The sequence below is a fragment of the Gambusia affinis genome, linkage group LG09 (genome assembly GCF_019740435.1).
Source record: "Gambusia affinis linkage group LG09, SWU_Gaff_1.0, whole genome shotgun sequence".
NCBI classification, from domain to species: Eukaryota; Metazoa; Chordata; class Actinopteri; order Cyprinodontiformes; family Poeciliidae; genus Gambusia; species Gambusia affinis.
Window position 1 is genome coordinate 25,646,380 of NC_057876.1, and position 12,747 is coordinate 25,659,126.

The 12,747-nt window shown below is 36.0% G+C and overlaps 1 protein-coding gene across 1 annotated transcript; it reads right to left on the minus strand.

Moving 5' to 3' along the window:
- Positions 1–6,401: 6,401 nt before the first annotated feature.
- Positions 6,402–12,056, minus strand: LOC122837059 (testicular haploid expressed gene protein-like). The gene is made up of 8 exons (XM_044127126.1): positions 11,911–12,056; positions 11,807–11,837; positions 11,587–11,643; positions 10,185–10,319; positions 8,887–9,015; positions 7,187–7,328; positions 6,918–7,052; positions 6,402–6,587 (listed from the first exon to the last, which is right to left on the minus strand). The coding sequence occupies exons 1-8, from the start codon at positions 11,927–11,929 to the stop codon at positions 6,438–6,440; spliced, it is 798 nt and encodes a 265-aa protein (XP_043983061.1). The 5' UTR covers positions 11,930–12,056; the 3' UTR covers positions 6,402–6,437.
- Positions 12,057–12,747: the final 691 nt, after the last annotated feature.

Here is a 12,747-nt window from a genome sequence, read left to right on the forward strand (position 1 = left end):
GGATATGGAAATGTTCATAAATTTTTTAAAAATCATTCTTAGGTCAGTTCTGCCTATTTTGAGCTGCTTTCATTTAATTTTATTTACTCATTTATTTAACCAGGACAATTCACACAAACAGGACAGAACAAGTCTGTAACTGATGCATTGCACCAAGAGCATGTAGCTGCAGCTAATTCACCACCCCTGTCCTTGGTTAAACATTTCTATACATAAAAATACATGTCAATTAAAATAAAATAAAATATGTACATTATATCACTTTAAGTCCAAATAAGCGCCACCCCAAATTAAGATTTACAATCACACTTATTAAATAAAAAAATTAAAAAATCCAGGTGATCAATTATACAATAACACAGCTTTGAAAAGCTGAAGTAGAGTCTCCTACACAATCAACAAGAATGCAGCCAAAACATTGTTTTCCAGCAGCCATTGTACAGTGATTACAAAGGAAAAACTAGCTGACCAAATGTTCTGGAGCTCAGTTTGGGTTGCTAAGTAACGGGCTGGGCTTTGCTGGGGTTGCTAGGTGACGGGCAGTGCCTGCTGATTTGTGACATTACATTCCAGAGGATATTGAAACAATTCATTTTCCAGATACCACAAAGAAAAACATTAACTTATTGGCAAAAACAGCTGGGTGTTTTTAAAGATCTTTAGCTGCTTTTAGAAGCATTAGAAACCCAAATGTAAGAACAAAAATGTGCAAAATGTAAAATTTTTCATAATAGGACCTTTTAAAAAAAGAAAATTAGAAGTTTCAAACGCAGACAATCCTCTATAAAGCCTTGACTGTTCTCTCAAGAGCCGGGAGGTGATGTAAGAGAGAATGATCTTTCCAGCGAACAAGCCTGGAGTAAAACAGAAAAACAAACACACACTGGCTGATCGTGGGAAACTGCTGAGCTTGAATAAAACAAACGACCAACATGTAACAGATCTGTTCACAGAGCAGCTTTTTCAAAGGTGTTATGAGCTTATTAGCGCTCATCCTCTCTCATATTATATAAGCTTTTACTCCTCATTTTGACTGCAGCCCCTCTTTGCTCATGCAGAACACACAGTGTGATGTTTAGTGAGCCCAGGGGATTTTTTCTCTTCAACCAAGTGTAAAAAATGTCACACCCACTGAAGAACAAGCACATTTTTATATTCCCTACTGAAAACACACATTATTTATCTCAAGACCCCCCTCCCTGCTCTCTCATAAATCACAGATTTATTCTCACAATTTGGATTGCTTAACATCACTAAATGCTTTCAGGGTTAAATGGAATATTTTTCTTCTGCGTTTGCCGCTAAATACATCTCGTATTTATTAATACCTTGTGCTTTTCAGTGACTTAGTTGATGCTATATGTTATGTGTCATTGTGGTTTCTCTATTTTTTTCTCTCTCTTTCTGTAGTTGAAGAAGCAAACTTCCAGTTGTTTTATTGTATTTTCTCCATCCTTTCCCCCTCTTTTCTATTCTTATCTGATAAACGTGTTTCCCCCCCTCTCCTGTGGGGGTGCTGCAATCAAAATCTCCTGACGGAAATGACATGAAAACCTCCAAAGAAGACATGACCAAAGAACTTCCTACTCTGCAAAATATAAACAAAAATGGAGATTTTAGCGGTTGTTGAATTTCTCTTTTGTCTTTGGTAAAAGACCACAACCCATTTCTCCCACTAGTGCCAAACTCTCATGTTTGTTTTGGTTGTACTTACCCAGAATGCCGTGCATTATAGTTCTCTTGCTGCTTTTGGAGCGATCTCTGGACCGCTTGGTGTTCACATATGCATTTGAGTCGCAATAACTCCCCAAATAAACTGGACTTTCTAGGCAAATTAACAAGAGTTTCATTAAAGGGGACTAAACATGACTGTGAATGAACCCTAAATGTTTTGCTTTGCTTCCCTTTCTTTCTTTTCTCAGTTGCTTTTTTCTCTTTTTCCAGTTTTTGAATTTGAAATAAACCCAAAGAAATTTATTGTAGAGTTATATATATCACAGGTGGATCATTACGACTTCCTCTATAATGCTCCACTTGTGAAGGTAAATCTGTTAGGCTTCACCTTGACACTTAAGTTCAAGAAGAAATAAAGAAGAGCCTCATGCAGTATATCAGTAGCATGCTGCATGTAATCAAAGCAGTGAAAACACATTATCCCCTGCATTTTTCATCAGGAGCCACATATTTTGCTGTTGTGGATTCACCTTTTCTTTAAAGGATTCTCCTCCTTTTCTATTTTCTCCTTTACAACATATTTCCATCCTCTGCACACTCTGTTTCAGCCTCTCTTGAGTATTTTTTAAATGATTCAACACTAGCCGTCCCTCTGGTGTTCTCATGTCTAATTCTGAGCATGATCTGTTTTTGTAGCGCCACTGTTTCCAAAACATTCGTCATCGCACTTCTCTAAAATTTCCCTTCCCCTCCTTTCAACTTTTCTTTTGACACATTATCATCTGGCAGAATAAAGTGTATTCATGTATTAGGAAAATCCATTCAGACCTAAATCCAATAGAAAATCTGTAGCAGAACTTGAATATTAATGTTCACAGATGCTCACGGTTCAACCTGCCTGAGCACAAGTTATTTAAATGGTAATAAAATACACAAAATTTGTAGTTGTAATGTCACAAACTTGAAATGTTCAAGAAAGTCGCTGTAAGTAGAATATTGATTTAGCAGACAAATTTTCCTATGAAGATTATAATGCAGTTAGCAAACAGGGCACAACATGAAACTAATTTCCAGATTTACTCTCAAAGACAAATTTACCCAAAAGTAAAAGACATAGATGTGATGGGTTGTTTAAAGTGGGAATTTTTAGAGCAGAGCCACTTAAAATTGTAACATGAACGAAAAGTAATTGTGTTTTGACAACCCCTTTTTAAATGTTTAAACAGCAGAGGTCATAAAGCTGAGACAGTTTTGGTCCAACATGTTAAAATATCCATGCAACTTGATTAAGATGTGATGAGTGTGAACAGAATAGGAATGGATTGTTTTTGTCTGCTGCTAAGAGATTTCTGCAGAGCAGCAAGGAATCTACTGAATTCAGCCTGCATCACCCTCTTTCCGCCTGACTTCACAGAAGATGTCGCTTTATATACAGACTAAATTTAATCTGTGAATTTTCTGACTTCTCATCGAGTTATTTTCTGCAGCTGGTTGGGTTTCAGTTCTCTAAAAAGCTACTGTTCTGTTTTAGCTGAGCAGAGTTTGATTAAGATAAACTCTGGTCGGACTGTAAAACAATAATATGATTGGTTTGTATGTTTATGCTAATGGATAAACCAGATATTTACATACACTGAAAAAAAAAACAACAGAAACTGACATTAAATCAGACCAAATTCTTCTTATTTCTATTTGCAAAATGGCAGAAAACTTAGTGAGAATTTTCTTTAGAAACAGAGATAACTGACTTTTAAACTGCATGACATACATCAAACATTTTGGGTTTCCTTTTACAGACGCCTGATAGGTTAAATAAAACATTTGAGTTAATTTGAGTCACACCTGGGGATGTTTTTTTTACCTGAAATACTCACTGCTTTCCTGTTTGACACAATGGGGAGGTTGAAAGAAATTATCCAAGATGTCAAGAAGAGAGTTGTGCAGCTGCACAAGTCTTTTAGAGTCTTTAGTAGTTTTTATTAAATATTATTTAGTTTTAGTTTAGTTTTTATTAGGTATAGTGGTAGTTTTAGTTTTTTTTTTATATTTTGATAAATCTTTTAGTGCAGATTCAAAAAGTATTGTGTTTGGTTATGTATACATTGATTGGGTAATAAACATGAAAACTAAGGATATTATATTAATAATTTCAGTATGCTTTAGTTAGTTTTATAAATGTAAGTTACTGTTCCAGTTAGTTTTAGTTCTTCCCCACTATTTACTATTTTTACTTATTTCAGTTAATAAAAATGTTTTCCCATGTTCAGCTTTCATTGTCTTGATTGCTCTTGTTAACTATAATAACTTTGTTTTTGCTTGGACATCACAAATCTCAATCCTGTGGAGAAATTGTGGGAAGATCTGAAATCTACTGACAAAATGGACTAAGTTTTGTCAGGAGGAGTGGACCAGAACTTCTGCAAACTACTGTGAGAAGTTTGTGTAAGAAAACCCTAATGGTTTTACCCAACTGAAAATAGTTTTCTCACGTGTAGCAAATAGAAATAATTTGGGTAATTTTAGCTAAGCTAGAACAAGAAAAGTTTTGTCTGATTTAACTTCAGACAGTGAGAAAGAAATACGTTTGTGTCTTTTTATTCAGTGTATGTAAAATGTTTCAACAGTAGATATTTAAAAAATCCACTCTCTGAAATTACATTTTTTTAAACCTTTGTATGATTTTAAAAGACATTACTCAAATTTTGGCCAAACTTGGATGAATTAGCTGCTAACAACGCAGTTGGCACTTTTCCTGCTTTATTTTATCAGCAGCAATCCCACACCTACTGTGTTCAGAAATCTCCCCATAACATCCATCCTACAATTACTCTTCCTTATTTTACAACACAAACAGTGGCTGATTGAAAAAACTCACTCGAGTTTAGAAGGTGAAACCCGGCAGATTTATTAGTCCAAACTCACAGCAGCAGCATCATGTGGAGCTGCTGCTGCCAGTTTCTCAGCACTCTGGGAAAATTTACTGAAAGGCCTTTTGTTGGGAGAAAGTTCCTGTTGCTCCACCCTAACGGAGCTGATATGCCCTCAAATGTAGGACTTATTTTCTCCAAAGCTCTGCTTTCTGGTGCACATCTATGTCATTCTGTATCATAGATTTTCCTCATCTCTCACAATTAGAAAGATCAAAACTGCTTGTTCAATCTTCTAATCATTGTGTCACTTGTGCACAGCAAAAAATAGTTTTCTTATTTCTTTCCACAAGTTGCAAATGCGTTTGCACATCATCAATGTGCAAACGGATATTTGCATATGCAAATTTAAACCCAGATACTGTCTGGCTTACTTAAGATGGCAATGAAAGAAAGATTGCCAAAACACTTTTCAATTAAATTAATTTTAGACATTTAAAAATGTAATTAAGAAATGACCAGAGAACGTCTCTAGCAGCCCACACACACTGCTTTAAGGAAAATATCTAAATAACTCAAGTCAAGTTTCCAGCTTTGCGGTGACTGCAGCTGGTGGTATTGATTTCATTTTGTTTGGCCTGGATAGTGAAAATGTTCAGGATTTGTTGTTGTAATAGTAACATACAAGGTTTGTTGAATTATAAGGAAGGATAAAAACAGAGTTCATTCATGAACAAATCTCTTAAAAACTAGATGTGGTGTAAATTGCAACTAATTTCAGCTGTATGAGTATAATAGATTAACAAATATAGATCTAGTTTCTTCTGAGGATAATTCCATTTAGCCATTGTAGATGAAATCAGACTGGATTTTTTCCCCCCCGAATTTTGCAGCCTCACTTTTACAGCTTAAAAAAAGAACTGAAAGAAAAACATAATGTAAAGCAACACAAACTGTTATGCATTCAATCTAGACTAATTCAAGCACTCAGAGAGAACCACAGCGGCATTGTGCAAAGTCTGAAACACATGGTTTTAATAAAAACTCAGCAGCGGACAGAAAACCATGTGGATCCCTGCTTCCAGCTTGCAGTGAGAGACATGTTTTATTTCTGACGGGTTTGATTTCTCTGCAAGAAGCTCAAAAATTTAGAGGGGCAATATTTTTCAATCATGAAATTACAGCAATTCCAAGTTTCATTCCCAGAAATGGATGCATGAGATTTATTGTGTGGGGATTTTTGTAAAACTTTTAGCTGTACAAACTATGGTTTCTGAATGGTACATTAACAATAAAATACTTGTCTTTTCCAGCAGCCTTTGTACACCTCATACAGTGGTATTTAATTTCCCTATGGGATTAATAAAGTAGTTTTGAATTAGAATTTTGAAAACCAGCTGGCAGATTTGGTAGAACTCATCTTGGGTTGCTAGGTAACATGCTGGAATTTTCTGGGGTTGCTAGGTAACGGTGCAGAATGTGACTGAACAGTTGGGAGGTTTTTGAAACGGCTCAGTTTCCAGTCACCAAAGAATATTATCTTATTGCCAAAAAATTGGTGGGTGTTTTATTTTTTTAAGTGCTTGGGTTGTTTTTAGAAGCAGCAGAGATCCAAATGTAAGTATAAAAACATGAAAAATGTGAATTTTGCATAATAAGTCCCCTTTAATCACAGTTAATTTAGGACTTTAAAAAAGGGGCATTACTTTTTCACATTTTTGTATTTACTTGTATTTAACTTTATCCAATACTAGCATTTGTTTGATGATGTGAAACATTTAAGTGTGACAAAAAAGCCAGAACAGAAGATGGTTGTCATCAGGTAAACACTTTCACAGTGCTATAAGAAATAAAGGCAAACAATTTGGGAACAATTTTAAGAAATAGAGAATTTTCTTAGTATTTCCACAGAAGCTTATTGGTCTTTGCATCTCTCAGGCTCCACTCTGGCTCTTGTGGAGGAATGTAATCTTTGTGAAGCTGCTTTGGTGCTGCCAGCGTCTCAACTCGAACACTTGCTGAAGCCTTTTTTGCTGCTCTTGAGACCTGTTTGAAATTTAGCATGAGACAAAACAAAAAAAAAGAACATAAAAAATACACTTCTAGCTGATGATTAGTAAAAACAATTTACCTGAAATAAGACAGTTGAATAAGTTGAGATAAAACTTCTGTTATAGTTAGCAAATAGCTTTCAGTTTGTTTGAACCAAGGAGGTTTTGGAGCAGGGCCGGTCCAAACCTTTTTGGGACCCTAAGCAGATTTTCATTTTGGGTCCCCCATACCTATATGTCTCTGCTCTTGGGGGCCCTAAGCAGCCACTTAATATTTAAAAAGCTGAATGAGATGACACTTTACAGATGGATTTTGCTTTCTTACAATCCAGATTGGTTCCTCGAAGCGCCCCAGCTGGTAGCAGATGTTGCTCTGCTTCAGTTTGGGCAGCGACAACTGGGCGAGTCGCTGAGATATCTGAGCTGTTCTGGACGCTAAGGAGACGATGGAAGCAGCGCTCTGTGGGACAAAAATGGAGAAAGTTCTGTTTTTCTTCATGTAACAGAGCCAAAACAAAGTTTAAGCAGCTTTATCTTAGCAATTGTTCTAGTAAAGTTTCTCCAAACTGAATGAGAGGTTTTTCGGTGTCGTACCTCCCTGTTGCTGCAGTAGTCAGGATGGGTCTGTTTGGGTTGTGAGAGCTGCAGCAATCGAGCGGTGATGATGACGTTTCTCACTCGGGGATCAACGTGCCAAATGGGACAGTTGTTGTCACACAGAGGTGTGTGAAGGGACCTGTGGGTCAATGAAGTGACAATTTTAACATCTTACTTTACGTATTTGTTTGTTTGATTACATAATTTGAAAACATTAAATCTGAAATGACTCAGTACTTAGATTTTTATTTTACCAAATACTTTTTACTCTTATTTGAGTAATTTCTCAGATGGATTTTTCCCCCCATTCTCATAAATTTGTGTATGACACACTCCTCTACAGTGTTGCTGACTTTTCTCCTGGCAGTTTATTTATTCCAATTTAAGCTTTATATGCTTTTTACCAGTCATATTTCCCTTTAAGGCTGTAGTATATATTTCCGTTCTCCACAGAGTTATTTTTCTGTTTTATTTATCTCTCCGCTGGGGATGACTAAATTATAACTAAGGGTTTTCATTCCCATCACATTTTAGCCTTCTTGAGTTTTTGTAACTGAAAATATGAACACAGTCTCCAAATCCAGCAACACAGAGTTCACGATTTATAAAAAGATTTCCGTGGTTGTTCCACGAACATCCCGGGGGTCTGAACTGTGTACAATAAGCTCCATTGTCTCGTCTCCCACAGCCTGACACTGAAATAACAGATGTCTGAACGCTGGTGTCAGACCTGAGCCTTTTCTCCGTCTTTTCATGTTTAAACAATATGATATGCTGCGTTTGACTGCGATTAAAATCAAAACTTTCGTTTGGATTGTGGCCGCCACCGTTTGGACGCACATGAGCTCTGTTGGGAACATGATATAAATATAAAACAGAAAATGTCGTAAATATGTTTTTCTGCGTTGCTCATTAGTCATCAGAAAATGCAAATTTGACCTTTCACCTATAGTTTACAGTTTATTTTCTACAGCTCCCTTCAAAATGACCTCAATACGACCTAATTCAAGCTTTTTTTTGTAAGCAATCATGGTCCATATTCTTTTGCAGTTTTATTGTAAATCTTAATATTTTTTAATTAAACATGCAATATTTTCACAATATTTAACATAAAATTATTAATCATTACCAATACATTTTCCCATATAATTTGTTATACATGATAGTGGATATTTATAAAAAATAAAAGTACATGTATTTTGGGATTTATTATATTATATATTGCAATGTATGGAAAGCAGCAGATTATTTTTCTCTATATTTGAATATATTACTTGATTATATAGATACATATATTTTTAATACATATTTTATATGTTAAAAATTGTATAGAGAAAATAATATATTACAATATATTCCATTATATTTCCTGTAACTCATTGGTAAATATATTCTCTTTTTGTAAGGGTGATCCATGCTTCTTTATTTCCTTACTTGGAGTCTCTCAAAACATCAACAATATTTCTACTAATACTCTAATATGTTATTAATTCTGTAAAAAAAATCTCCTATGTCAAAATTTGATGGTTTTTAAAGTCTATATGTTACATTTTAATAAAGATATAAAAACAATTATTTCATTTACTTTTTCCGTTACTTTAAAGCTCCTCAAATCACATCATGTAAACCAGATCAGTGACATTCACATGACCTTGAATTGTAAAAATATTCCTCCATGTTTGTGTTTGAGTTTTTACCCCGGCTCCTGAGGGCCGCGGCTCCTCGTTCTGGGCGCAGACAATCGCAGAGTGTTTTCGTACTGAGACGTCTTTGAGGAAGGATGCCTGGTCTTCCTGAAGACACTCGCCTCTTCCTCTTCATGTTTCCTGCAGGAAAATGGAAGCCATTATATGTTGTACATCTCAGACAAAAGAGCGAGAAGGAAGAAGGTGGAGGCAGACAGAACAATGGTGGGATGCAACTCCTGGTTTAATGTTGGATGTATGAGTGGAAAACCACCTGAAGGAAGGAAATATTTACATTTTCAGGACTATATCATGACGCATGATGTGAAAATTCTCATTAACTCAAATAAGAACTGATTTTTTATTTTTTTTTCCCCCACCAGGCTGCCTTTTTGTGGGCTCTAGTGTCCCTTATATGAGAGAAGGCTGACAGGAAGGGGGGAAGGCATGCGGCAAATGTCGGCCGGGTCCGGGAATCGAACCCACGACGGCCTCGTTGAGGACTAAAGGCCTCCAAATGTGGGTTGTGCTATCCGCTACACCACCACAGCACGCCCCAACAAGAACTGATTTTAATCATTAAATATATTAATTATAAAAGGGTGGTTTAAACAATTCTTATGTATGTTTTTATGCAATATTTACATAGAATAGCTAAAACTCTACAAAGACGTTAATTATACCAAGTAATTTATTTCTAGTTTGTACTGTAAATATCTTAGTACACTTAAAATAAGAGAAAAATAACTTACAAATAAACTTTCAGCAAGAAACACGAGCTTGTTTTTGGTAAATATTTAGTTAGTATTATTGAAAAAGTAATTATTTCATTTTTAACATGGGGAAAATGCGGCTGTATCTCCGACCTTCAGCAAACAAAGCTTTATAAGTAAGTCTCAACAGAAAAAAACCCTCTAAATGTTTTCATCTCCACGCTTGAAGCCAAACCAGCTGATGTCTCCTATTATCTTCTGCTCCAGCGTAATTATCATTATCAGGGGGCCTTCCTGTGTGGGCCTCTGATTAAATTACCCTGAATATCGCTGAGGCAGAGAAACAACAAACTCCACCTACAATCCTCACTTATCACCGTCTGGTTGAGGCTGACAGCTCTCCGGGGAGATCGCCTCCGACCTGGCGTCGGTCCTGAACATCACTTTGCAGCCTCTTACATCCACTTTGTGAAAAACTCCCCACACAAATATGTTGATTTACTGCAACACTGAAAGCCTGTCAGCAAAACACAAGCAGTCCCTCCTTTCTATCGTTTTCCAGACAGTCATCAATAATGCTGCAGGTGTTTTGCTTGCCTCCGGGGGTCCTCCCTTGCTGAGAAGTCTCTTTTGTGTTGGGCCAGGGATTGGATTCTTGCAGTCGGAGTAGCTTTGAGCGCGGCGGTGGAGATGGGCCATATCGGCTCCTGGTTGCCCCAGCTCACCTTCTCACTGATCAATAAAAGGACAAACAGTTTCCAACACAACTATAAAGTTTTAAAAATGCACTAAAGGGAGAAGAAAATTGACATTTGAAATCGAAAACTATATTTACACTGCAAAAACACAAAATCTGACAAAGTACTTTTGGTCTAGTTTCTAGTGCAAATATATTATTACACTTGGATTTAGATAAAACTAACTTACAAGTGAGATATAGGAGCTTGTAAATAAATCAATAAACCTAAATAGTTAAAGGGACCTATAATGGAAAATCACATTTTGTACATTTTTAAACTTCCATTTCTGTTCCTAAAAAAAGTCTAAGCGCTTAAAAAAATTATAAAAATCACTGTTGAGTTTTGGCAATGTGTGAATGTCTTTTGGTGTCTTGAAAACAATTTTCAAAGTCCTCCTGATTGTTGAGTCACAGAGTGCTGTTACCTAGAAATCCCAGCAAAGCCCAGCCTGTTACCTAGCCTGTTACTTAGCAACCCAAGTGGAGATCCTGCACATTTTTTTAACTGGTTTTACCACTGTAGGTGTTTTGTTGTTCACTTAACATCCAGAAACAACTTGCTGCACTTTGTTGGTTGTTCAGAAGGCTACATTTCTGCTTTTCAAAGATGTGTAGTTGTAAAATGCGTACCTGTTCACATGCCATTTTCACATGTGAATGTAAATGTTGAGTCAGAGGTTTGTGGTCATCAGCTGATTATTTGGATTTAAAGCAACAGAGGCCTTAAAACAGCTCATTAAGCAAGGAGCTCAAAATAAGCAGAATCTGGTCAAGGAAAGAGGCATAATAGCTCATCTTTAAAATGAATGAAATAGTATTAGTTCCACTAATACAGATTATTTCACTTATGGTAAAAATGTTGTAAAATAATCTGCCAGTACAATGAGTACTTGAGTTACTGACTTAAAACAAATATGCTGATGAAAAGTTCAAAAGTTAGTTTTGTCTTATTTCAAGTGTACTCTCAAAAGTAGACCAAAAATACTTAATAAAATTTTTAATTTTTGCAATGAAACACAGCTATGAAGTTAAAATAAACACACAACAGGGGGAAGAAATTTTCCATTTTAAATCTAAAAGAATAGTTTAAAGGTTTGTATCAATAACCAGACTGAATTTAGCTTTTCTTTGGATTCAGTTTCAGGTTGGATCAGTGACCGAATGTCTCAAAGCCGAACATTTTTAAGCTCTTAACCAGATCTGCAGAGGTCACTGTGGGGCTTTCTGTGGTTTCAGGAAAGAAAAGCTTGAGCTGCTCACCAAGGAGTCGTCTCCCAGACTGTTTTTGAGGTTTTATGCTGCGCCAGCTCCGAGATTCTGTTAAATCACACACAATCCACAAGACATGAATCCACGTTAAATATGAGGGGAATTTAAGGGAGTCTGGGATCAGATCCAACATGCAATCAGAACTATAACTACAGCCGATATTATAACTCATAACAAACTCATAGATACAGGAACGATAAAACAGCAGCACCTCTTTGAGGGATCGAATCTCGGCCGGACACCTGCAGGTTTAAATGCATCAGAATGAGCAAACTGAATTGATTTGAAGGTGCAACAAGAAATTTGCAAACTTACCTTGTTTTCCAGACACCATCTTCACTGTCTCCACTGGACATGTCACAATAATCTGCTGCTGTTGCTATGGAGCCATGAGTCCCTAGCAACCAGCTGATGAGTCCTTGAAACTGGAGTCTGCTTTGTTACCGTCTCAGGATGTTGAAAGTGATACAAATGGGTCAGCGAGCAAAGAAGAATGATCTTCTGTTACCGATTCAAGACTTCATTTTAACACGACTGAACATCTGGACCTAAAGTTTGCATCCATAGTAGATGCCAAATAAAAAATAAATACTTTCAACACCTGGTCTAATAATTTTGGATAAATACAAAATGTAGTTTTTAAATTATTTAATTTACTGAAAGAAAAAAAGCTAGCCAAACCAACCTGGTTGAAATGCGAAAAAAATAATAAAAAGCTCACATTAATTTACTAGAAGCCTGCACAAGTCACATCCAGATCTGATTTTACCAGAACAGCAGAATTGAGAAATCTCTTAAGCATGAAGTCAGGTAAAAGATCCAAATAAATTTTAAAAAACAGATGAGAAAGTCTTTAGCATTTATCAGTCTACAAAGTTATTGCTAAGGAACACCTTGGTGATCCTGACGACCTTTGGCAAAACATTTTCCTGATTGACAAGAAGAAAATGAAACTTTCTAAAAATTGTGTGACTTGTTAAATCTGATGTAAATCATTTCAGAAACTGAGCATTATTATCAAACATGTTATGTTCTATTGATAGCGGTTATTAGATGTTACAAAAGGGTCAGTTTTTAACCAATAAAAGTTCAAGAAGTGAAGCTATTTGGGTACAACATACTTTCTCTTGTTTCATCTTTTCTTGCTACCTG